General features: G+C 43.0%; 1 protein-coding gene across 3 annotated transcripts in view; it reads right to left on the bottom strand.

Annotated features, from left to right (window-relative positions):
- Nucleotides 1-23,584, bottom strand: part of LOC115657414 (vascular endothelial growth factor receptor kdr-like) — a 176,628-nt gene extending 153,044 nt beyond the window's left edge. For all 3 annotated transcript variants that reach the window (XR_004001972.1, XM_030575231.1, XM_030575232.1), the window contains exon 1: nucleotides 22,660-23,584. Coding sequence is in view for 2 of the 3 variants with exons in the window: in XM_030575231.1 (XP_030431091.1) it covers nucleotides 22,660-22,723 (64 nt within the window). In the remaining variant the exon portion in view is untranslated. The remainder of the gene's footprint in view (nucleotides 1-22,659) is intronic.
- Between the last annotated feature and the right edge of the window lie 4,223 nt (nucleotides 23,585-27,807).

Here is a 27,807-nt window from a genome sequence, read left to right as displayed (position 1 = left end):
GAAGGAACTGGAATTGCTCAAACCGCAAAGGAAGTTCAGGGTGAGTTAGGCTCAAGTGATAGGGAAGGGCTGGGTGGTTCTTATTTCATCTAAGCCATTTCTCTCACCTTGGGGCAATATATTTAATACAGCTCATCTGCCATTTATGGTACATGGACTGTACCACTTACAACTGGCAAATCCAACAGCTTCACTGAAAGCTTTTCACACTATCAAGTGGGTTGCAGAGAGATGGGTCAGAGCTGCAATATTTGGACCCTGATTTCAGACTCTGCTGCCCTCCTCCAAGTGCAGAGATTTTCAGGTTTGGGAATTTGGTTTGGCCCTAAGCAGCCCATTCACAAAGTTAAAATCCAGACCAGAATTCCCTCAGAGTGCTGGCGTGTTCTTCTTGAGATTTTGCCTTTTACATTATGGAAAGGTCACAAGTCATGACATTCAAACACTGTTCAGCTTCTTAACACCTGAAGTGTGTAGGTGTGAAGGGCTGGGGTCTTGTTTAGGGTTGAAACTTTACTCCCAAAAGTTGTTTATTTGTAGAAGCATGCCTGGGCTCAGACACATCTGTGCGCAATGTGGACACCTAATTAGCGTTTGCAGTTACAGTGAATGCATTTGTACATGACCAGTTAGACATTTAACTGGTCATGTACATCCATAATTACCAAGACTGTACACACAGCCATGGAAATTGTGTATATATATTTTGCAGGTACAATTCTGAAAACTTGGGGGTCACAGTGCACATGAAGAATTGGCTCTTACCTGGCCTGCTAGTAAAGCTCCCTCTACCACTACTTGTTTGCTGACATCCCGGATCACCACCGTTCCCAAACACAGGAAACCCAACACCACCAAAAGTCTAATCCACCTCTCCCTCACACAAATGTAGCATCATTGATTTCAGTGGAGTTATTCCTAATTGACACCAGTGTGAGATCAGAATTAGGGCCCAATGTAGATTCAATCCAGATTTATAATAGAAAGATACAGGCTCCCATTAGCTGTAAGGAATCTCATATGCTTCTGCCCACTAAGCAAGGTATACCCAACTCTTTGTACTGTATGAAAGTTGCAACAGTTTTGGAAGCCTGGTTCTGAGAGGAGAAAGGCCCATTATAAAATTGGACCCCCAAGGGGTACTTTTACAGATGCTGTAAAGAAATACATGTCTGAGAATATTGCAAAGTGATGACTCTGCTGTGCTACTAAACCTAGAAGAGAGTTCTTCCAGGAAAAGCATCACAATTTGAACAGGTCAACATTTCTGGTGTGCAAGATCATTACAGGAAATGCTGATTTCTGAGGCTGCTACTAAAGAGAGTTTTAAACCTGGCAATGCTCATATTATTTCAAAAGATTGGCAAGTACCAGAAATACCTATCACAAAGTAACCAAAGCCCTGGCCAGCGGAGGTTCAGAAATACCTTCCATTTTTTTGTTATCCTGCCATTCTCCGATGCTGAAAGGGGTCACAGCAGGCTGTTATTCCCAGCAGAAGTGTCGCTGTGTTGAAAAGTGGAATTTTTCAGGAATTTTTCATTAACGTTGGCTCCGGCAGATAAAATAGTTAATGTGCCAAAGACAACAAGCTTGGGAATATGGCACTCCTGAGCACAAAGATACTGAACCCACAGCGTGGTCCAAATGGATCGCTGTGCCTGAGGAGAAGAATGACAGCCCTGGAAAATGATAATGCCCAGCTAATTTTTAAATATGTAGCTGCTGTCCTCTTAATTAAATGCCAGGCGAGACTGTTCCAGGGAAAACTCATTTATGTTAGCTCCCTTTCAAGTGAGTGAAGCTGCTCAGTAAGGGATTAAGTACATGAAATTCTTAGTCTGGCTGCAAAGATCAACTTTTTACACCTCCAAATAATTTGATTGTTTTTTTTAGTCTGTAAAAGGTGCCAGATTATCAGCCCTGGAAAGCAAAGCCACATTTGTCCAAAAACCTGGCATAGTACAGAGTTCACTGGGCCAAACTTGCTCCACCAACGTACCTCTGAACTGCTCTAAGGGTGAGAGAGGAATTTGTCATCCATAATCCAGTCAGTCCTCAGCCTCTCAGATGAGACTTTTTTGAGCGGGCCATAAAGGGTAGTAAATCTGTGAGGTGGACCCCTGCCAGCTGGGGATGAGGCACACCAACATACCTGCTATGTTACGTAACCCTCTGGAGACTAACATCCTCATCAACATGTGTCTGACTGGCCCCAGCATTTCAAGCACGAATAATCCTTCACATAGACAGAAGCGTCACAAATTGGCTAGTCCTATGTCTACACAAGAGACCTTACAACGGCACAGCTCGAGCAATGCAGCTGTCCCTCGGTAAGATCTCCAGTGTAGCCGCTCTGTGCTGAAGGGAGAGAGCTCTCTGCACAGCATTATTAAGCCACCTCCAACAAGTGGCGATAGGTATGATGGTGGGAGAGCATCTCTCACCAACATAGCATGGTCCACACCAGTGCATCTGTTGGTGCAACTTATGTGAGTCGTGGGGGTGAGGGGGTGTTATTTCACACCCCTGAGCAACATATGTTTTACTGACAAAAGTGCTAGTGTAGACATAGTAAAAGCCAGAGATGTTTGACTCCCAGTACATGCATGGGTTTATTTATTTATTTATTTGGTTTGTAGATCTATGTGTGCTATGTATTTATTTCTGTGTTTCATAGATTCATAGATTCTAGGACTGGAAGGGACCTCGAGAGGTCATTGAGTCCAGTCCCCTGCCCTCATGGCAGGACCAAATACTATCTAGACCATCCCAGATAGACGTTGTTGAAGTATCTATGTACATAAGCTGAGGTCACTATGTGAATGGTGCTCTACTATCCCGCGTTCTCAAAGTCAAAGGGTCTTTTGTGGAAACTGACACCTAAACTTATATGCCAGCTCTCAATTTATTTTTGGGCAGGTGCTGCTGTCAGATGAGAATGCATGAAATTGAGAAAACATAACTCTAATAGGACATCAATAATAATACTTGTCACTTCTTCCATCTGAGGATCTGCTGCAAAGTGCCTTACAGACATCCAAGGGATTTAACCTCATAACATGTTTGTGATGTTGCTAAGTAATCTCTGTTATACACAGTAGGAAACTGAGGCACAGATAAGGAAGTTTCTTATCCAAGGTCATACAGGAAGTCTGCAGCAGAGCCAGGAATTAGGACCCAGGTAACTTAGCTCCCAATCTTATATCTTAATCACAAGATCCTCCTTGGAAAGACTGCCTTCAACTGCAGTGCGAGTCGGACGGAGCTCACTCTATGCCCCTACACAAGGTAAGGCATGTTCCTAGTTTGTAGCCTTAAACTGCGCAATTGCACAGAGCAAGGGGGAGGTTAACAAATGAAGACAATGGAGATCAATGTTTCTCAGCTCTCATACAGAGTGATGTTCCAATTGCAATTCATCCCTTCCAAAAATGCAGGAGGTCGCAGAGAGCGTTCCTCAATAAACAAGCTCCAGATGAGCTGGATTTCTCTTTTTGCTTCCTCAGCTGTGGTAAATAAAATATTTCTTTATAAACTTGTTGCACAGGCTGACAGCAGTAAGGTTATTTGTGCTGGGACTAATGGGTAAGAAAGCATGCAGGCTGCGGAGGTGTGAGAGACTAGGCCATCATCTGAGTTCAGCGTAGGAACTTGATTTTAGTGATAGCAAGAACAAGTCGATCGCACTTCAGCACCGTATGATAGCTCTTTAAGAAGCATCTCAGATGCTGGCATACCTGAGGGATGATTAGAACAGCTATTGAGCTGGAATCCTTTAGCTGCAGCAGATACTAAAGAAACCCATTAGAGGGAGCAGGAAATTAACTCTGAGAATTTCCCTGTGCTTGCAGACACACTTGACATAAAACTAAGAGGCTTTTTGGAGCAAATTCACAATCAAAGTGACACCCTTTATTTATTTATTTATTATTATTTTGGGGGCCCGTTGAATATACAATGATCATCCCCCCCCCCAGGGAAATTAGCAAATTGCATTGGAGAACCAGGGATGGGATTATGTGTAAAAAATCGATGTAAGTAAATCTTCTGGGAATGTGACCAAGGGTGTTGATAGTGTGAACTGTGAGTATATACACAGCAGGCGATGCACAGGGCGTGCCCCGCGGTTTACCAGCCAATGGGTCATGGGAGTGGTGGATGGACTATGTGGTGTTTTATCAGCTGGTGTCATGCGTTTTATAATCTGCAGAGAGCTGTTTACAGAAAATAGGATAACAATGACAGATCCGTTCTTTCCTAAATCGTTTTCATCTGCTTGGCTTCATTTCTATTCAAAGTCGCCTGTGGCACAACATACTAGGTGCAAAAAAGCAATGGTCAAAACCAAGACATGTTCCATCCTATTCAGAGTACTGGAGAGATGGTGATTTCTTACATATCAGGATAAACTTAATGACTTTTTTTTTTAACTGCTGATAGAAGTGAGGAACTAGTCAAGGTCCTATGATTTCCCCAGTCCCCGTAAGATCAGAGCACTTCACAGTCTTTAATGTATATCCTCTCAATACCCTACTGAGGTGCCATCATCCCTGTTTTATAGAGGGAGAAATCTGGCACAGAGAGGCTGGGACTTGCTCAAGATCACACAAGGAGTCTTCAGCAGAGCAGGGAATGGAAGCCAGGTTTCCAAAGATCTTGGCTAATGCCCTAACCATGGGACTGTCCTTCCTCTCTACTGGCGCTAGCTCTGGCCAGGCACTGTGCTAACTTCCCTCATATAGTTTCACCTGTGCACTTCAGTCTTGACATGCAGCAGCCTCTGCTCTTCTGCCCCTGACCCTCCCACTCACACCATGATGTTCTGCAATGCACCTCCAACCTGGTGGGCCTCTCTTGAACAGAGCCTCCTTGTCAAGCAATATGTCCATCAAGGGGCTAGTCTGAGCACATCAAACTCGCTTCAGCTGTGAAGGACCAAGCCCGATTTTGACCCATGTTCCCAAAGATGTAAAGCGAATGCCTCAAGCAACTGTGCCATCCAGTTCCAGAAGGTCAGTGACTAATTAGTTTGTATATAATAAAATTAGTTGAAGGAGTGCTCAGTTTCCGCTCGGGATGATTAACAGTGAGTAGGCTCACAAGAGAATGCTGTGGTTTTAGCATTACCTCTTCCTACTATTTAAATTAGAACAATACTGACCAAAAGAAAAAGGCAGCCTTTCAAAAGCTAGCATTACCACCTACTCTCAAGGACATCAGTTCAACCCTGGTTACCTGACCTCAGCTCAGACACCAAGAACTCTGCACTAAATTGCCTATCAATTCTCTTGTCATATACTTTGCAGATAGAAGCGCTCCACTTAATAACCTCTACCGCACTCCAGCACAACACAATCAAGGTGACTCCTGGTCCCCAGCAGAACCTGAGGTTAATGCTAAGATAGGAAGGAAGGTCTTTAGGGAGGCAAGATGATAGTCCTTAGGGAGGCAAGAATTTCTGCATTCTACTCCTACCTCTTCTGTGACTTCCCCTCTAGCCATGGGCAAGTCTGTTGCTTAGGACAATGTTTTTGAAAGTGGCTAGTGATTTAGGATGTCTCAAACAGGGCACCCAAGACTTGAGTCACCAAACAAACAAACAAAAAAGAAACCACAGGCCACTTTTGGACCTTCATTTCTGTGCCTCCATTTCCTCATCTGTAAAATGGACCTAGTGCTGTAAACCCAGCAGCTCTTTCGTGGCTTCTCAGTTCATGCCCAAATTTAAGGACTCCCTGTGTAGTGACACTTGGCAGCATTGACTATGTTAAAGAACCAGAGAGAACCACAAAGTTTGCCTGTGTCCAGAAACCTCAATAAAGATCCCTCTTTATATTCATTGCAGCCTAGTCCTGTCTCTCCTCTGCCATGAGAGATACTGAACCTATCCCACAGGAAAATTGTGAGGTTTAATCCACAACATGCAAAGCAGAATTGTTATGCTTTGGACTGGGCAGGCATGCAGCATCATAGCACACATAAGGGACCAGTTACATTCAGCACATTCTTTTCTGAGAATGCTATTCCCCCATGGATTGCAATCCAGCAGTCAAGATCGTCTTGTTTTCAAAACTCCTTCAGACTATGCAGGTTTTTTTTTAAATCACAAAATCTATTTTTGTCACTTTAAAAAATAGTCTGTGACACTGAACCTACACTTTACATCTGTTAACCTAGCTGTTCAGTGTCGATAAATGCAAAGTAACGCTCACTGGAAAACATAATCCCAACTACACATACAAAATGATGGGGTCTCAATTAGCTGTTACCACTCAAGAAAGAGATCTTGGAGCTGTTGTGGACAGTTCTCTGAAAACATCCGCTCAATGTGCAGCAGCAGTCAAAAAAGCAAACAGAATGTTAGGAACCATTTTAGGAAAGGGATAGATAAAAAGACAGAAAATATCATAATGCCATGGTATAAAGCTACAGTACGCCCACACCTTGAATACTGCATGCAGTTCTGGTCACCCCATTGCAAAAAGATATATTAGTCTTGGAAAAGGTACAGAGAAGGGCAACAAAAATGATTAGGGGTATGGAACAGCTTCTGCATGAGAAGAGATTAAAAAGAATGGGACTGTTAAGCTAAGGGAATAGACAGCTAAGGGAAAATATGACAGAGGTCTATAAAATCATGAATGGTGTGAAGAAAGTTAATAAAGAAGTGTTATTTACCCCATTCAAATAATACACAAACCAGGGGTCACTCCATGAAATTAATAGGCAGCAGGTTTAAAACAAACAGAAGGAGGTACTTCTTCACACAATGCACAGTCAACATGTGGAACTTGTTGCCAGGGAATTTTTTTGAAGGTCAAAACTATAACTGGGTTCAAAAAAGAATTAGATAAGTTCATGGAGGATAGGTCCATCAGTGGCTACCAGTCAAGATGGTCAGGGCTGCAACCCCATGATTTGGGTTTTACTAAGCCTCTGCATGCCAGATGCTTGGACTGGATGACAGGGGATGTATCCCTCAATAATTACCCTGTTCTGTTCATTCCCTTTGAAGCACTTGGCATTGGCCACTGTCAGAAGACAGGATACTGGGATAGATGGGCCATTGGTCTGATCCAGTATGGCCATTCTTAACCTATCTGATCTCTTTTGAAAGTTGTATTTTATGTTAACATTAATACTTGTATTAATATTTGAACTTGCCTTTCCCATTTTATTGTGAAGTACAAATAATTTCCATTTGCACTCAAGGAATTATGTATAACCAGTGTAAACAAGGGACATTTTAGAATGTACTGATGTTCACTGTTTGTTGGTTCTTGTAAATGTATATATTTATAGTAAATCTAGAAAGCACAGTGTTTGTGCACAGGGATTATTCTGGATTTACTCACAATGATCAGCAGTCTGATACTTCTTTCTGGAAAAATACTACCTGGTGTTGCAAAATCTAAGCTTACATTTAAAAAAAAAAGGCTCCAGGGTTTATTATCACACAGAAAACTTCAGAAGTGTGAGCCAGCTATAAACTGGTGCCTACCCAAGCTTGCAGGTGTTACACGGTGCCCCTTGTTGGGTCATCAGCTTCTGAGACTGAACCTTGGCCCTCTGGATCTAAACACCTAAAAGGCAAAGCTGTAAACCATGTTGTACCAGGCTCACCAACCTCTACCTGTGGCCCAGCCACCATTGGTTGGGAACAAAGCCTTGCTGTGTGGGTGTGGCTTACACAGGAAGCCTGAAACAACAGCTCTGCAAAACAATAACTGCTTTATTCATCACAATGAAGTGTTAACTCTGAACCTTAATGCTGATGCTTTTAACGGTGGCATTGTCAACTATTTCACTGCAGATCATAGCATGCAAGAAAGGAGAGGGACAATCATATTATGAAGATCTGCACACGCCAGATCTCATTTTGGCATTTCAGGTGGGTGGGCTTAGCTTGTGAGCAAGGCTTGCTTTATAGGTGGGAATGGGAGATTACCAGTATTTCCCTCCCCTTCTCCCTCTCTGATTCTTTCCCTATTTCTATATCACAGACATAGAGATCATTACTAGCACATTTGGTACAGCACAGCCAGGAGTGGATTGGCCCGTTCGACCACATGGGTGTGCATGTGTCATATCTCGAGTATTTGGGGAGGAGTATGCCCACTAATCTCCTTTCACCAAGAGAGTGTGGAAGTGGCAGCTCCGGAGACTCCCTCAGCCTGTAGTACAAACTACAATCCCCTACCTTTGACCCCACTGGATTTCCCTAGTGCAGAGCATCACTCACTGGACTATGGACTAAGGATCATATCTGGCTCTTCACTCGGGACAAAGGCTGGCACTCTGTTCTGATAGGGTCCGTGCTGTGCACTTCCTCGGACTGGCTCCACGGCTCATGACACTTGGTGGAGAGAGGGGTCGACCAATGCTTTGTCCCCTATCAGCTAGCCTAGGAGCTGCAGAGATGACAGCGACCTTTCCATCGGTATATATATTCCGCTCTCCACTCTCCCTCGGAGTTGTGTATCTGGGCAGCAAAAATACTTCTCTACAGAGCAGAACAGCACCTGGTGGACATGTTGCAGAATTGCATTGGCAGTGTTACTGGTTACTGCAGCACATCTCTGTGATGCGTCTTATTGAACTTCTCCTAGACAGTTCTATGAATGGATGGATTTGATCTACATTGATAAGAGGTTGATGCTGTTAACTGTATCCCTCATTTTTCTGACTTGTTTAGGTAATTCTAGTCAATCATTTCTCCAACAATGATCGGTCCTCATTGTACATCATTTCCCAAGCAGTATGCTGCCTGCTGCTGAAAGACACCTTTATTTTATGAATGTAAACTGTCTTGAGATGAACATCTTTGGACCAGAATTCCCAATTCAAGTGCACAGCTCAGACACCAACATGATAGATAGGTATAATCTCTCCCATCAGTGTCAAACCTGTATGGCTTAACTACAGACAGCAAATCAATGTATAATGTCAAAAAGAAGGGGATTTTTTAAAGCATGTTGTGATGCAGTGGTGAGGAATGTGCTGAAAACGCACATGGATTTCGGCCCGGCACTACACAACCATTTCACATGCAAATCCAAACCAGCTCATTTCGAGTTTTTCCTCCAGACCCAATCAGAGCATGACATTTCCAGCCTTTTGCCCCAAGTTTTCTCAGTAGCATAGAACCATTTTTGAAAACTCTGGATTATAGCCAGGCCCACTGACGGGGAGGGAGGTGGGGGATGGGGCAATTACCCAGGCAGGCTGCAGGGCTCCTAGACAAGTGTGGGGTGGTACCCATGGTGGCAAAGGCAGCCAGGCAGGCATGAGGAATCTCTGGCCATGCTGGAAAAGCATCCATTGACTGTTCTGCCCTGGGGCCCAGAATTGCTGTCGGCAGGCCTGATTATAACCAGACAAAAGACCCCCTTTTGTCTTGCTGCATCCACCCAGCAGAAACTCTCCAGAAACTCTCCAGAACGAGCCTTCTGGACTCAGGCATGAGAGATGTTTAAAGCAACAACAACAAAAAGACGGCACACTTTCTTGGGACTATAAAGGGAGATTCTCTCTCCAAAGGGTGTTACCCTGCACTGAAAGGCTAGTTGGGATGTCCCAGCCCCTCTTTCTATGGTTAGCCTGCTGGGTGGGATTGGTGACCTGTGATATACAGGAGGCCAGACTAGTTGATCTAGTGGTCATTTCTTGCCTAAACCTCTATGACTATAAGTCTAGGTGGGGTAATAGCTTCTTCTGACTTGTTGGATAGTACAACCAGTAAGAGAGAGGCCAGTACTTATGGGTAATAGTAATATTAAATACTTTGCACAAACAACTCCAATAAGAATTAACTACAGCCCCCCGCAGGAGACAAGTACGATCCACCCTCTTCCTCTTATCTATTAAACACAGATAACTGACCGTGGAGTAAAAAAAGTGGCTACATTTCAAGCAAATAAAGAACAATAATATGAAAGATTAAGTGTAAAGGTTATTTTTAAGGCAGATCAACCCAGCATGTTTTATCTAGGGTAGTAAAATCACACTTTATTATTGCAGCTTGAAAACACACTGTTTTGTTTGATCAAAGGCTTCCTAACAGAATCTTACTGGTTTCAGGTCAAAGGACATGAGTCATTAAGTACGCCATCTTATTCCTATAGGTCACCCTAACTAAATGACTGGTGATGAGAATGTTGGTTTACAACACTGTCTGAATCCAAAAAAGGTGCAAAAAAAAAAAAAAGACTGGATAGATTCGTGTGAGTTCCCTCTTCTCTCCACACTTTGGTTCCTGCAAGCTTCTTGCTGGGGACTCCGCAGTTCCTGAGTGTGAGTCCATCCCTCTGATCTCTACTTCTCTTTTATTACACACAAAGTTGTTTTGGAGGAGTAAACTACATTTTATGTGTGTGTGAAACTTACAAAACCACAATGGGCTAGAGCGTGATGCTGACTGTGTTAATTTGCCTTGGTGTGAAAACAGTGAGGAAACGACCCGCATATCAGTGCAGTCCAGAATGCCAGGAGGAATTCCAAAAACATAAACAAATAAAACCTAAGGTCTAGTTTGTCTCTTCAGTGGACAAAATCAGAGCCTGAAATACCAGTGGATCAAGCAATTAAACTGTAAATGTAGTCATTAGCAACTTCTTGGTAATTAGCCTCTCAGTTCCCAGAGAAATGTGGTATCATTACACGTTGGAAAGTTGTCTTTAGGCTGCAATGATGGAATGTGATGAAAATGTGGCACTCTTTCCAAGCAGAATAGGCTAATCAATTTGAGATAGCCAAAGGAGACACTGCCCCTAGGAATTTCTATACCAAGCCCCAGTTCATGCTGAAGTAGGACTCTGGGAATTTAGTGAATCTTTGTGGACATTCTTACAGGGCCAAATCCCAAAGACCTGGACTCAGTGGGAAGTTTGCCTGAGTAAGGACTGCATAAAACCTGAGTGTGGGCTCTTCAGCACCAAAACAGATGTGAACTAAAGAAGCAACTCCCTTAGCTAGTAACAGTAGCAGTGAGTGGACTAGTCACATGAGGGGGACAAGACACACTTTACAAGTATGTTACATAAGACAGGATTTGCAGACATGATCAATGAAACCCATAGTTTAGAGCCCTACTAAGAAATGTCAGTGCTTTGACTAAAGAAGTTCTCAGTGACCTCCTATCTGACCTATATTATGCCAGGAAACTTAAAATAAATTGTAATTTTTAAAAACCCAACAACCTTGCTTTTGTTAATTAGAGTAAATCCAGAGTCTCTCCATGGTGTTCAGTCAAGCTACTGTGGTTTTACACCACTGTATATCTGAGAGCAGAATTTAGCCCAATGTATGACAATGAAATAAAAACTACATCGATGGCATCCATTTGTAAAGGAAAAATGTGCAGAGGTGGAAAGGTTAGCTGGTTCTCTCTGTCTCTCACTGTGTAATAGCTTAAACTGTGTTTAAAAGGGTCTCCAGGTGACATCATTGTTTACTTGAATCATCTTTTCATTGTAATTGCAGAAGAATCTTCTAAACTGGCCAAATTTGCTGTTTTGTTCTCTCCTGCGGCCTTGTGCAGCTGAAACCATTGTTAACTTCCTTGCTTCGTGTTTGTCTATAGCTAGATCTAGATAAAGTGTACCCCCACACGTTATACTATTATTTCATCTGACTATTCATGACAGGCATTGGAAAAAAGTGCTACCTATACACTTTCCAAGATAGAGCAATGGGGCTGAAAAATGAACTAATCTTGTCTCCACCTGCACAAAAGCGCAATTGCAAGATGGAGTGAGTTGCTTCTTTGGCAATCCCAGTCCTTCAACACAGACAATCCAGGAAACTGAATCAAATGAAAACCTCAGTCTTTGGAAAGCGCAGGGAGCAATTTTTCAAATCATGTTCCTTCCCCATATGTTAGACTTAGCAGCTGAGCACAAGGTTCAGAAGTTCGGCATGGAGGCTTTATTCTCCTTGTTCTAGCTGGCAGGCCAGATCAGGCTGTCTCTCAGGGAAACTTCAGGTACTGGCTTCAGCAGGCCCAGAAGGACCCTGATGAAATCGCTTGTGCTACTTTGGATCTTCCACTTATGGCTGAAAAAAGGCATTTCAGGCAGTTCATGATGTTTTAAAGTAGTTAACTGACTTCAGTGCTTCATTGCACTACAGTAATGCAAATAATAACTAAGAATCAGTTCATTAGAATTTGGAGTGAACACTCATCTCAGCTTTTATTTAACCCAAACTAAATTTGCCCATCCTGAGTTAGGAAGGTCTGTTCAAACTGTAAGACTCCTCCTACAACCTTTACTTAGGTGATTCATCTTTGCTCATCCAAGCAGTCCCATTGGCTTCAGAGGGAGAACTCGTGTCAAGATAGGTAGACTAGGCCAGTGGTTTTCAGTTTACACATCCAACAGTATTTATTACTAGCTTCTTTTATTTGTATCTAATGCTTCGGTGGAGAGAGATACTATTGTCAATAGCATTTGTTAGGCATTTCAGAAAACAACCAGAAAGATACGAGGCCAAATTCAGTGGTGCTGCACTTATGTCAGTGATGAATTTGGCCAACTGTCCCTGCTGCAAGAATATTGTAATTGAAACAGACACATAGTACAATGCAGCAATGCAGAGCTCCCTTCTCCTCTCACCTGAAGTACTGTCACTGAAAGCAAAGGTCTGGATTTATGTCTTGGTGCTGGAGAGCAGAATCTGTCCCACTGGAATTCCATCAGTGCAAGGGAGAAGGGATTCTGGCCAACAGCATTTGGGGTGATCTGAAAACTTTTGTATCACAAAGTGGTGCAGGATTTTTCGTTCAGATGACCACATGCCCTCTGCACTCTTCTTTGTAAAGTGGATTCATGGAGCAAGAGCCTTCATGAGTGAAGTGCAATGAGAGCTGTGGCAGTGGAGAGAGTGGGTTACTGCCACACAAGGCAGGGTGGGCTAGTGACATAGGGCTGGAGACTGCAGAATATTGTGCACATGGGAGATTAATTTTTCTGTAAGGAAAGACAGAGACCTTGTGATTTGCTGGTTACCATCCACAAGGCTTTATTTTCCTCTCTGCAAACACAGGCACACACTACTGTCTTGCAACAAGCATTTCTTCTATGAAGAAGCACTGTAATTAGGACTGCAGTTAGAAAGCATTCCAAATACTACAGCATGGGCACGTATTACTAGCCCACCAGGAGGCAGTTTCAAGCAGGCAGTGCACCATGCGATGAAGCATGGAAAAAATATCTTTTTATAATCACTGGAGAATAAACACAGTACTTTTACGCAAACTGGAGTTGGGCCTGGATCCCAGTCCCAGATCCCACCACTTCCAAACGTCTGGGAAGTTCAGATTCAGATGTATCACCATCGATGACCCCTCTGTCTATAAAGGACCAAAACTAAATCTCAGCTTTTAAAGACTGAGGGAATTTGGGCTCTGGATCAGAACTTTGTCAGGACAAGCCTATTTCTGCTGTGTATCCCCAATTACTGATTGCATCCTTCTGTGGATGGAGGAGAAATCTGTTTGTTGCATCACCAGTTTTGATAAGTTAGGCTAGGGTCCTGCAAGGTGGGAAAAGTTAGAAAATCTGTTTTCCGTTTATTGTTAACATTTTCCAGTTGTGTACCCAGCATTAATTTGCCATCAATGGTAACTGAGGGTGTTAAAGCACCATATAGGGTTGGCCCCTTAAACAGCAACTGTCTTCTTTTGGGAGACCTCTGTGAGAAATACGTGCTGCCAAATTCTGCTTACAATTATACTGGTGTAAATACAAAGTAAGTCCATGGGAGTCAGGGTTCCTATGCAAAATTTACACTAGCGTAATCATGAGGCAGAATTTGAACCATGGCATGAAATTTCCTAAACTGCAACCCCAAGGAAGCAAACGTTTTGATTGAGGTGTTTTGGATTCATGAAGCTTAAAAAAATGAACAGATAATAACAGGATCAAGCTTCCTTGACCCCCAAATGAAGAACAATTCCAGAAAGCCTGCAAGCTCCCTTCTGCACTTCCTTGGCAATCTCTTTCCCACAGTTAAGAAAAACACAGGAAGATCTAAGGAAACCTATGTGGAAATGCAAAAGACGAAGGCATGTGATCTGAAAATAGAAGGAAAGTCCATACATTTCCTTTACATACTGGTCTGAGTCCAGTTTTTGGCTGAATTTTGAAATCTTTGGGACCATATGCTTTTGCCATTCCCTCTAGGGCATAATGGGAAACTGATTTGTTTGGTTCTTTATCACTTCACAGATTAGACAATGTGGTTTTCTTCTTGCCTGGTAACTTCAAGAATTCTTTCATAGTGCTAAAAACTACTGCTTTAGAACCACAACATGGGCCTGCTGCATTGGCTCAGAGCACACCGTCGGCCAGTTGTGAATCCCTTTGTGATTACATGTATTAGGGAAGCTTGCAGAAGTCATATCTCATAAAGTTCAGCACGGTATGAAAACTTACTGCATCTGACTGAAGAAAGCTAAAGAGATTAAACTGTAAACCACAGGCAATCCCACATTGGCTTGCCAAACCTCTGCACTAGTCCCAACTTAAAAGGGAAGAAGCAAATTTAATTTGGGTACAAGGAAGAGAAACTGTGCAGACCTCCACTCGCAGCAGGGCTCAGAAATTCCTCTAGGTCTTTCAAACTGTAACAATTTTAGGAATCCTGAGACCTGAGGGTAGATTGGCTGATGCTTTGGCAGAGGGAAGGGAGAACAGGATTAGTGAGAGCAACAAAGTAGGTACTTAAAGGGCAGACGAATCAAAGGACTTGAAGGTGCGGGCACTGCAGTGCCTCTCAAAACCATTTCTATTCACTCCCTCCTAAACAATCAGAGTGTGTAGCTTTGAGTTATCCTGTTAAAAAGATGGCAACTTTCTCATGGAGCAACAGGTCAACCTGCTTAGATCAGTGGATTAGTTAGTAAAATTTTGCACAGTGCTTTGAAAACACAGGGCTTGACTCAGATCTCACTCATGGTGGCTTCATATCAGTTTAACTCTACTGACATCACCAGCCCACTAAATTTACTAATTCCTTCACAGTGCTGGAAGCTTTCATGGTATAGAACCAGAACAAGGGCTTTGGTGTCTGTTTGGAGAAGCAGACCCATGAAGAGTCCATATGAATGCAAAGCATCATCACTATCAAATAGAAGTTTGTTTCAATGCTGATAAAGCAGAGTGGATCAGGTCATATGATGAGCCCAATGATAATCATGTGCACAATTCAGTTCTGCTTTTATTTTCTTTGATGGTTCTAAGTGAGCTGTGTCACAGAACAGAGATGCTGGATCAGCCTCACCAGTGAGAGGGAATCAGGTGTGCTCTTCGCGCTACCATGGGGTCAAGCTGAAAACATAATTAAAAAGCTCCATAAGATTAAAAGAAGATGCCACCCGCTATCTACCCATGTGCAAAGCCTGTGGGCTGGCATGTGCCAAGCTGGGTAGTAACAACCTCCTTCCCCCCCAGCTACCTGGAACTTGGATCTGGTCTGGTGCAGAGGGTAGCCCTAGATTAAACCCCCCCCCACCACAGAGAAGTTGGAGAGGGGTCGGTTGAGGACGAAGACTGACTTTGGTCCCCCTCACACTTCACTGGCCAGTTGCAAGAGGAAAATTAAATGGTGCTCTTTGAAGAAGCCAGAGCAAGACAGCAACAGGGGCAGAACTGTGACACCCTAAGGGGCTTCCCAGATTGCTCCTGGCATGGTGCAGCTATGCACTGCCTCTTATTCAGGGCTGAGCCTGAAAGTTAAGTCTAGCCCTATATACCTAGCCACATTTTGGATCACTTCTACTGTGAGCCCAACACTAATTATTCCCAGTACAATTAATGGGCTCAGTCCTGGCCCTAGCTGTGTCTGTGGCATGGAGCCCCCAGAAGCTCCATGACATGGCCAGTTTCTGCAGCTGTGGGTGCTTTGGCAGATGTAGAAGGGGAAGTTCCTCTCCAATGTGATCATGGGCCACTCAACCCCCTTTGCTGCCTTGGGACAGAATCTGTGACTCCATCCATCTTGAGTGTCCTTCCAGCTCAGTCCAAACTCCCATGGCACCTTTTTTCTGAAGGTCATTGGCTCCTTATCTGCCATATCAATCTACTGAAAGATGGGATGTTATTTTTGCATATACTCCACCACAGTTGGGCAATGACCATTTTGTACCTTAAACATACATTTCACCTCAGATGGTCTCCTCCTAGCCTCCATCCCACCAGCCTTCCTCCTTCTCCTCATTTGAGGAACAATGGGCCTGGATGCATTTTTAAGATTCCATCTGTCATACAGAAAACATCTCCATATGGTTTGCTTGTGATTCCAAGCTTTCTCCTGGTGCAGCATTGCTCCCATGGTAAACTTCAACCATCTATTTATATTAAATGGCATTTCCAGATAATAATCTGCACTGGTTGATTCTGGCAGGTTCTTCTGTTTTCTGTGTGCCTTACAAAAAATAAATAAAAAATAAATGTCTAGCCCAGTGAGGTGAGAGACCATTTATTCCAGTGAACTGTAGATACTTTTACACCAGGATCTCCACTTATTTAAACAACCTATCTTGCTGGCCAGAGTGGTTGAATACAGAGCTAGGCTCTCTGCCCTATTTCTCTCCTGTGTTATGAGGTACCCAGGAGCAAGAATGCCGTATCAATGTTAGGAAAGCTTAATATCCTGCCAGTCATCTGAGACGAGCTGTGAAGGAAAATGTTAGGGGCTGCCATCTATTTTGCTCTCAGGCTGTTGGGATAGCCAAAATGTCTTTTAATTACTGCCATTTGCAATTCCCATTTCAGTCTCAAAAACAGGGAAGTCTAGCCAGTGCAGAGGAGGAATAAAAGGTAGAGCACTCTAGGAAAATGTAGAAAATATCAAGTTAATTATGCAACTACACGGGGCTTAGCCTCAATGTCCTGCCCAAACTCTCATCTGGACAGTTAGAATCTACTTGTTTGAAATTTGTCCGGCAGTTTTAAAAACTGTTACAAGGTGATCTGACAACAGTTTCCCCATTCCATCTGCATTTCAGTGGTGGAGAAAGTGATCCCTGTTGTGTACAATTTGTGAAGTATTTTGGATGAAAATGCAACAGAAGCATAAGATATTCTAGCTCAATTTAATGTGTGCATATGGCACATTACAGATTCTCCATCTGCCATTCAAACACTGCACTGGCTGCTTGGAAAACCAACTATCAGTCTCCTATTCCTGACTGCACTGGTGAAATTCTGTATTGTAGTTGGAAACCTTTTATAATGGTGGATGAATATATTTAGATGTGTTAATATGGGGTAGGGGGGAAGAAGAGGGAAATTATGTATATGCATATTCTTGTAATATTTTCAATGAAAAAAGTATTTGAAAAAAATAAAAAGGAGATTCCTACAGAAACCTTGAACAAGTGAATTTGACCTGCTCAGTATACTGTTTTATATGATTTTACTCTCTGGAAATTATAGGACTTTAAAAATACTTTTTATCTTCCTTTAATACATTAATTATGGTAAAATTATTTCCGCTTAGTTTTGAATGTGGCAGTTTTAGACAGGAAATTTAGTATAACACTAGCTTTTAAAAAGAGTTCTGTACTGTTTATAACATTTTTCCACAGTGCAGCAGATATTTAGAAAATCACATTAGCAGTGGGACATAAGACTTGCTTTTATAAAAAGTGAGCAATGGTCTATTTAGTCCAGTATCCCAGCCCCAAGAGAGACCAGTGATGGATTCTTCATAGAAAGGCAAAAACATGCACAATATATTTTCCCATGGAGCTAACTTTCTTCCTGACCGCAATCAGTGATCATTTTATGCTCTGAAGCACGATGATTGGGATGGTTTTCATAGTAGTAATATATGTAGGTCCGGTTGAAAAATGAAAACCTATTTTCAAAATGTTTTTTGAAATATCTAAGTTGTTTTTATGTCAAAAAGTTCAAAATAGATCCACTTTTCATTTTTTTGAAAGTTGTTATGATTTTATTTTAAAATGGTTCTCAAAACCACTGAAAGATGCTATTGAAAAAAGTTACTGGAATTTTTGACTTACTGAAAACCATTTTTGATAAAAAAAATGTCAGGATTAAAAAACAAAAAAAAAGCATTAACTTTTTCATGCAAAATGACAAATTTATCCATGTCAGCTATTTATGAAAAAAAAAATTTTTTTTTTAAAACAAACAAACCAAAACCCCCTTTTGACCAGGAATAACAACAACAAACACCACACACCCAAACAAATCACTTTTCAACCAGGAAAAACAACAACACTTTTTTTGCCAAAAATTTCCACCAGTCCTCGTATTTAGAGAATAAAGACTATAAATGCAATAAGAGTCAAACAGAACCATTTCAACCTTGTGCTAAGAGAAATCAGAACTAAAATATGCAACAACATCAAAGAAGAAATGCCATGACAAGCATGGAACTATTCTAGATGATTTCAGTACATCTACATATTTTGGAGCTAAGCTTTTTGGAATGGGGCTGGAGATTGCTGGAATGAGCAATGGTCTGCCTGTTACCTCTTCTGATCTGAAATCAAATCTCAGCTTTGCTATGGTCAGGGTGCAGGACCCGTTGCTGATCCATGGGCATGATTAGGTTTCAGGGAAAATAAAACCTATCAACGGTCTAGTAAGATATAACTTTTGTCCTCAACCATCAATACAGTGACTCCTAAATGTTCTTAGATTCCCTATGTGCCATCTATACAGGTCACGGTGGTAGTATCCTGACCTGTAACATGAGGCTGATGGCAGAGTGATGGTGGTAGTCATCTCAAACCAATACTAATTAGCTGCAACAGAGCAAGTACTTGAAGTCCTCTATTGTGGCTGGGGTTTTAGCTAAGAAAATATCCTTTCCCTTGGTATCTGTCCCAAACAGGATAACTGGTTTGGCAGCAGCACTGCTGAGAAGGATCTGGGAGTTATGGTGGATCACAACCTCAACAATGCAGTACTGCTGCAAAAAAAGCAAATTCAATTCAGGGTTGCATTAACAGAGGCATAGCATGCAAATCATCAGAGGTGTTAGTACCATTGTTACGCCTCAGCTGGAGTACTGTGTCCAATTTTGGTCACCGTTGTATAGAAAGGATGTAGACAAACTGGAAAGGATCAAGGGGCGAGCAACAAAGATGGTCACAGGGATGGAGTGCAAGCCATATGAGCAAAGGCTGAAGGAACTGGGTATGTTTAGTTTGGAAAAGAGATTAAGGGGGAACATGATAGCAGTCTTCAAATACTTGAATGCTGCTATAAAAAAGATGGAACGAAGTTGTTCTGTCTTGCCACAAAGGGCAGGACAAGAGAACTTCCTAACTGTAATAGTAGGACAATGGAACAAACTGCCGTGGGAAGTCATGGAAGCTCCTTCACTGGAGGTTTTCAAAAGGAGGCTGGATAGCCATTTGTCCTGGATGGTTTAGACACAACAAATCCTGCATCTTGGCAAGGGATTAGACTAGATGACCCTTATGGTTCCTTCTAACCCTATGGTTTTATGATTCTATGACACAAAGTTCTACCCCTCTTTATTGTCAGACATGGATAGGGCATTCTTTCTCTCTCCCTTCTCAGTGCCTGGCTCCAAAGGGGAATGGATGAAAGTGAGCTGGATGAAGCTCTTGCTAAATACAGTAGGGGGAAGACTGCCAGGTAAGGAGTATATTTAGACGGTGCAGTGGGTGATATCTGTACCTGGCCCATTTCTGTAGGAGTAAACCCACCCTTTTCAGTAACAGTTGCAATGTGAGTGTGCTCCTGAGTTCCCAGCAAGAACTGGTGGCCAGAAATGCCTTTTCCTGCCTGTGCTTGGCTAGGTACTTGTTACTAATTCTCTCTGATAGAGAAATTGCCATGGTAATACATGCCTTTGTAACCTTCAGGCTGGACTGCTGTCTTATGCCCTATATGGACAAGATCTGAAGACCATTCAAAAGTTACTGTTAGTAGAGAATACAGCTGGCCGTGCACTTGCAGTGTCAGCCAGAGAGAGTGCATTATAACAATTCTCTGAGGACTGCACAAACTTCCTATTTGCTTCCAGGTGCAATTCAAAATGTTGCTACTGATGTACAAAGGCCAATCAATTATGGAATCACCTATTTCCCCACATGCTCTAACAATAACTGAGGTCAGCTAGGGCACTTCTACTAAGGGTCGCAGGGTATTCATGACTCTTGCCTATGGAATCCACTTCCTCTGTTGATCCTGCAGAGCTCAAACTGGCCCTTTAAGGCATGATGTAACGCTCATGTTTACTTCAGGCATGTTTGTGAGGAATATATGGAGCTTGTTTCTGAGTTTATCTGGGCTGACCCTTGCTAGCAAGTGTTTAAAATGTTGGTACGTACACCAAGAGGCACTGTGAGGGAGCGTTTTATAAGTCTCTGAATAAACCAAACCAAATATGTGGATTCTAGTAATGAAGTTCTGGCAGTTTACGGTTCTACCAGAGTCCCTCAGCAGATCTGTCTTCCTGATATAATTGGTTATTGATTATTATTGGTGGAAATTAACCGTACCCCTAGAGCCTAGAGACACACTTCATACTGACCATAAAGAACCAATAGTCTGGTGTTTTGAAATATACCCAGGGCTCAAAGAAGACTATGGAACACTACTAGCAGGAGAAATTTCACAATAAATAACAGACCATTTCCTATATACAATCTGATGTATGCCCCTGAATTATTCTATTCCCCATGAAGGAAGTGATTTCATAGATTCAGCTTGCTCCATGTACAACAGAGGGTTCAAATATATGCTATAGCCTTGGCTTTTGAAGCCTCATCTTCTTCACAGTGTTTCAGATGATCAAACACAACTTGAAATGTTCCCATATAGGAAAAAGATACTAAGTCCCACAAACTGCTATTTTTAACTAATTGTTGAAGCCTCAAGGCCGGGGATCAGAAGTGTTAGCTAGAGGAGTGTGTGTGTGTTGGGGGGGAATCCTTCAAATGCATCTCATGTCAAGATACATCTTTCTCTATTTCCAAATATTTTAATGAAGCACTGACCCCTTTGAAGTATTCAAACCTGAGCTCCCATTGCTGTTGGTAAGAGAACGGATATCTAGTGAGAGAGCCCTTGTAAACTTATGACAGGAAATTCCAGAGCCAATTCCTCATTGGTCCATTGGCCGCCTATTTAATTAGGCATTACTGTGTGGCATTTCACTGGCAGTATCACATCTGCAATGGGGTGGGGATCTTCCAGAAGAAAGCCCAGGGCAAGGACAGGGGAGTGATTTGTGGGAGCAACCCACAAAGCTTGTTACTTGCTCAAAGTAAAGTGTTATGAATTCAGGGGCCTCTCTGAGAAAGTTTAGCTAGGGCTGAAAAGAAAAGAACCCCAAAGGTTCTTCTGATGGGCGCCTGGGAGCAGTTTAGTGCTAAGTAGGGTGACCGGACTGCAAGTGTTAAAAATCGGGACAGGGGGTGGGGCGTAATAGGAACCTTTATAGGAAAAAGACCCCCAAATCAGGACTGTCCCTATGAAATTGGGACAGCTGGTCACCCTAGTGCTAAGTAAGTGTGAGACTGGAGAAAAATGTGAGTCATGGACTGAGAATGGAGCCTTCACTTCAGCACATGAACCTGAGGGTCAAAGCCCTGGGGTGGGTGGATGAGAGCACAGGGACAGGTAGGCTTTAGAGCAGTGCTCTCTTTCCAAGCTTGCTTTCCTTTTCTAAAATGCAAAGGAAGAGCTTGTCTGCACTCCAGGTGAGCTCTCCCATAGCACTCACACAGCTCTCCTGAAAACCCACCCCAAAGCCACCTTTTCTCTCAACTTCAGCAAGGGAAGTCCCCACCGGGTCCGGGGATGCCTATTTGCAGTTGCAAGCGCCATCTAGCGGCAGCTGCCTAGATCTGCTACCTCAAGGCACTTGACTCTTTACGATGCCCAAACCTGGAGAAAGTAATTGAAACCATATCCAGGAGAGAACATCCCATGCAATTAAAACAACAACATAGTTGAAATAGTTGCATCCATAAAGGAAACCAGTTTTAACTCTGTGACAATACAGGCTCACCCCCCCACCCCGGAAAATGACCGAGCCGGACTGCAAATTCCTTCTCTAACAAGTCCTCAGCCCTTAAACAAAGTCCTTGCTTTGCGGCTTAGTGTAGCGTTATTACAACGCGCAGTGTCCCATGGCGCTAGGAGGTTAGTGTACTCAGGTGCACTGTTGCGTTCAGCGGGAGAAAAAATAAACACACGGAAAGTTCAGCTAGCCCTAGTGTTGCTCTTGGCCCCCTCTGGGCAAGGTGCTGGGCCAGGCTAGAAATCCAGGAGCTAGAGCCATATGGGACAGGGGCACCAACCAAGACCCTCCCCCCACGGCGGAACTCGTTCCTCTCCATCCCACCCTGGGATTTATCATTCTTCTTTATTGAAATCCGCCAGCCAGCATCCAGGAGTGGCTTGCTTTGAACTGGTCCCTCTGATACGACCGCTTGGGCAGACAAGGTGGCTTGCTGTGAAGTGGCCTTAAGCCGATGGCGGGGGTGGGGGGGGGGCGGAGGAGAACCATTTCCAACCTGGATACCGCACCGAAGTGAGCCAACACAGAAGAGAAAGTTGTCGGAGCAAAAATACACTGTGAAATCAAAGGAGAGTGAGTGTGTGAGAGAGACTGAAAAAACCACGTGTAAACTGCTCTTACCTTGTAGCCAAAGCAGTCCATGAAGCACCCCAACAGCCAGGGCGGGGCAGTGCTTTGGGATCATGGCTGGTGCAGATGTGACTTATGAGTATATCCTTGATAAACGTGTAAGAAGGGAGAGCTGTCAATAGGGGCAATTTCTTTCCAGCAACACGTTTCAAAGCCTTCAGGCTGGGTAAGCGCGGGGAGGGGTGAAAGACCGAGGCGTCCAGAAGTTCTCACTTGTTGATTCCAGTGAAACTGCGCTTTCCATTCACTGCGTCCCCGCTTTGCTACAGGTTTTTGTTTGCCTCCCTCTCTTCTCGACGGCCAAATGTGTTTTTTTTTTCAGAATAACTTTATTCCTTGTTTCCCCCTTCCTAACTCATGGGATGATCTGGGGGGGGGGGTGTTTGTTTGGGTTGGTTTTTCTTTCTTTTCTTTTTCTTTGGCTAATTCTGATTAAAGTAGAGAGAGCAGTGAGAAGAGCAGCTGTCACACAACTGACCAAAGGGGTTAACAAAGCAAAGTAGCCGCAACAAAAAAAGTTTTAGTGCAAAGTTTTTTCGAGTCGCTCTCCTCCCTTGGGCTGGGCTCTAGTTAAAGTGTCTGTAACTAAAAGCCTCTGCTGAGGTCTGTTTATCCAGGGAGGTGCAGGTGCTGCAGGGATCTGGAGGAAGAAGCCTTTAAACTCTTCTCAGGCTTGCGAGACTGGAGTGGGGAAAAAAACAAAACAAAACTCTTGCGTCCCAGTAGCTGTTGCAGCTGACACGAGCCCACGGGATCTCTGCTACATGCTGCTGGTGGAGTCACAAGCCCAGGAGCAGGCGACCGTTTCGGCTTCTTGCAAGGAATGGGGCTTGTGCCTGGGCAGATCACAGTTTAGGTATCTCTCTCTCTCTCCCCCACCCCTCCCAGTTTGATCTGCTTTTGCTGGGATGTTTGGTGTGAGCCTGGGATTCTTTATAGGGAAAGAACAAGAGGAAGGAGAGACGTCAGCAGCACAGCCAGGGGGGAGCTTCGCTCTCTCGCTCGCTCGCTGTCACTTTTCCAGTGCTAAGGCTGCCAGGGCTACGGCAGGGATTTCACATCCTCACACACATGCCAGCCTCGCGCTGGTTCTTGCCTATCTCGCTAACAGGTGGGCAGGGCTGCTCGGGGCAGGCAGGTGGCAGCAAGCTCAGGCTGCAGTAGCGCGAGCGGCGTGGGAGGCAGAGGCAGAGGCTGGTCGAGGTAGCTCCTCAGGTGGCAATGTGCCCCTGGACTCCTTTCCACGGAATGGTGCTGGGCCTGGGGTTGGGGGCGCTGGGCCCCAAGAGGTGCGTTGGTGCTGAGCTCTCTCATGTGCACCAGAGACACCGACAAGCAAAAGGAAACACACAGGAGAGTGGGCAAGGAACTAAAACTTGCCCCAGTTTTCTGTCTGTAAAGGTGCTGGAATAACCTGGGAAGTAAGGCAGCTGCTCAAGATACAGGAGTTTTGCTTTGCCTTGGTGCTTCTTTCCCTCCTATAAACCAACAGTTACATGAGCAGAATATAGAGATTTAACAGAAGTTGGTTTCCTGACCTGATGTCAGTCTGATCCAGTCCCTTTGGAATGTAACTGGTATTTTACCATAGTGCAGCTTTAAAAGCACTTTAAAATTCGTATTTTTGATATTGAGGGATGCAGGTCATTTGCTGATGTGTGTGTCACACACACACAAGCCTGTGGGATGGCTTGAGCAAAGAGTGGCAAGAATAAAGAGTTGATGCAAACAGAGCATTGGAAAAAGAGCAAGGTTTGCTTTAACTTATAAGTTTTGGCACTCCAACCACATCAGAAATCTTTGGGATGCTGCTGCAAGCAAAGCAGATTGCCCTTCACGTTGTAGAGACATTTAGAAATGTTTTCATCCGAAATGCAATAAAGCAAACTCACTTTAAAAAAAAAAGTCTATTAGGTGGATATCTCGCTGTGACCTGTCTTGGGTTTTGAGATAGCACCGACAACTGCCTGGTATCTAAGCACTATTTCCAGGTATTTGGGTGTAGACAATGCCACCCACGCAGCTGAGCTTCCTGGCGTGGCCTCATGCCTTTGCTCTGACTATGCCAAGCCCTTAGCGTGGGAGAGCAGCACTCCCAGATCAGAAGCTGTGGGGGCCCTGTGAAGTGCATACAGTTACTGAACCCTTCCATTCCTGCCCAGAGTTGGACATTCCTCTTCCAGATGCTGCTGATCTTCCAAGGAAGAGGATGTGGGCAGTTCAGCCTAAGTCCAGACTTTTCACAAGAATGAATAACTGCCAGTGGTTTGCCCAGCTGTTGTCAGTATAAGTTAATAACTTACCTATATCTAGCAGCTTGGATCCTAAAAGGATTTTATAATCTGTATGCAGGGGGATCACTCACTCAGCATGGAAATGCACCCCTGGCTCAGATCTCAATGGGGAGCCATTCTGTGCTATCAACACTACCCCATACAACAATATACCTAAGTTATACACCACTTTACATCTCCAAAGCGCTACGATAACATCAATCCTGCCAGCTCCCTTGTCAGGCAGATCAGTATTATGGAGCTCAGATCCTACGTTGATGGGGGACAGATAGAGTAGACTATTATTCATGTTTTACTTATGGAGAAAAAAGACACAGGTTAAATGATTTGTCATAGGCCACACAGCAGATCACTGGCAAAGCTGGGATTCAGTCTCATGCTCATTCAATTAGTCTTCAGAAGAGGAAGTGAAAAATAGTCTGTGCATTGGAATCTACAAGGGAATCTGATAACCTGGATTTTAGTGAAGATGAACTTTGGTCAGCTGAACTTTTGATATATAAAAATCTTGTTTTTATCTTTTGAAGCATGTGACAAATATATACACACAATACTGAAATACAGTCAGATGAGAGCAGGAGATTAATACAGTTGAACATACAATTACATATTTTAATTTGCAACAGAGGTGACCAAACATCAGTTGATCAGAAACATGATCCAGGAACGCCATAAACATGAACTCCACAATAAAGTGTTATAATTCTGAATGTATGAGTTCAATGAATCGTTTCCTACAATAACGCACGATGTACAATTAGGATACAGTGTTCTCAATATCACAAGAAGTTATCAGGTTGATACGAATATTAATACCCCAGTCACTTCTAATACAATACAAGAAATGTACCTCTCCCTTTTGTATTTTATAAATTAATACATCAGAGTATACATCCTCATCCAAATCACTGTACCAATTCTGAACTGATGGTCTGGGATAGAAATTCCTTCTGCAGCTCAGGCAGCTGTGGAGAGTTACTTTTAAATTTCGTAATAGTGGATAATAGTAAAGAACAGTTATGTAGGATTAATTGTGCATTTAAGGGAAAATAAAATTTCCAGTTAAAATTTGCAGTATCTGATATTTTGGCTTCATAATCACAAATTTTGGGGCATGTCTATAATATGCTAAATTTTATCAAATTCCTTCTAGATTGGTTGCACCTCCAACAATATTTACAAGCTATATCTTTCCAACAGAGTCCAATAGATTTTATGAACTATCTTGTTATGCAGTCACTGTACTTTTGCTACCCTGGTGCTAATTTTAAATTCATAATCCAGAACCTCTTTCCCATTGTTTAGGAGTAGACTGTAGTTCAAAATCAGTTTCCCACATGGATTTTGATTTTCAGAAAGCTCTGTATGACTATACCAAACCAAATAGCAATAGATAAGAACTGGATAGTGAATGTGCCATTCCTGAAATGTTCAGTCAAACAATTAGCAATAAGAGGGTTTGAGGGTGTGCACACAATTTGGAGATTGAATGACATTATTAACCAGCTGCAGTAAACTAAAATTCTTCTTCTTCAGATGCTTCAAATGTATCTTTTAATGGTTGAAGGGTGAGTAGATGTTCATTTTTATCTATATTTCCAAAAGCTGAATGCCAACATTTGTTCAAATTAGGCTGGGGATGATTTTATTTTGAATTCTTTATTTTTCTCAAAATTGATATAAATTAGTACCAAAAGACTATCTTGTTCTTAAACATATCAGTACACATGTGGCAAAGGTAAGCCTTCACAAAGTATAACAGACTTACAGAACAAAATGGTAAGATCCATTCCCAGAAACATAAAAAAGCAACTTATTAAGTATAATATAACTTAATAATAAAACAATTATTCATGCTAGTAAAGAAGTTTGAGAGCCTTTTACAAATTTTAACTAATTCAGTCTCACAACACACCCGTGATTTAAATAAAGACTACAGAAAGATCGTTTCACCAGCTAATGATATGCAGCCATCTCTGGGGTGGAACCTGGAGATTATTCAAATGTACCAATCAAATCAATTACATAAAAAGAAGGAAATGAAGAATGCTGTGTCTAACTAAATTGCTGGTGGATTTAAATGGGGAGAATTAGAATTTGGTCAGAATTCCAGGGCTACCGCCTCTACTCTTACCTAATGTGCATGCGTTCTTTAGAGCCAGGTCCCACAGGGCAGGGCAGCCTCGTGTGACAAACTGGATGCGTAATCTGGCGGCAAAACTGGCTTAACAAACTCATGAAAGATCTTCCCAGCGTCAGGGTGATCCTCTGGTAATACAGAGCCAACAGAGGGGCCTTCCTGATGTTGACGTAGCAGGGGAAAGGGCAGCAAAAAAGAAGGTGTGGTTGGCCCCAAGTAATCTTCAATTGTATTTTCTGCCCCCTGTGGCCATTGCAGCCCTGTCCAAGTGAAAGTGCCTCTCAAGCTGCTCTAACACAGCACAGGGGGGATGGCCATTCAGACAGCCACAGCAGAATCAGAGTTTTAAGCCAGATTTGCATGGCACCCTGCCTTGTGCTCTGAGTAGTTTAGTCTTAGCCAAAGGATCTAGCACTTTATGTCAACAGTTAGTCAGCATGTCAGCCAACAGATGGCATCTCCTAAGGCAGTGCTGTTGGGTCACTGCTGACTCAGATGGAAGGGTACTGTCTAGCGAATCACCAATCCCACTTCCTCCAACCCACGGGTGTTCTCCAAACAAAAAGCCCTTGTGCTTTTAGCTTGTGAGATTGGATAGACAACAAAGTGGCATAGCTGCAGGCTAGTGAATGTTTGGCTTGTATTAGGTGTTCAGAACTGATCTTTACCACAGATAAACAGGAAAGCTGATGAGCAAATGATGCT

This window comes from Gopherus evgoodei, chromosome 9 (genome assembly GCF_007399415.2).
Source record: "Gopherus evgoodei ecotype Sinaloan lineage chromosome 9, rGopEvg1_v1.p, whole genome shotgun sequence".
Taxonomy (NCBI): Eukaryota; Metazoa; Chordata; order Testudines; family Testudinidae; genus Gopherus; species Gopherus evgoodei.
Note: the sequence above shows the minus strand (reverse complement) of the source record. Positions and strands in the feature narration are given on the sequence as shown.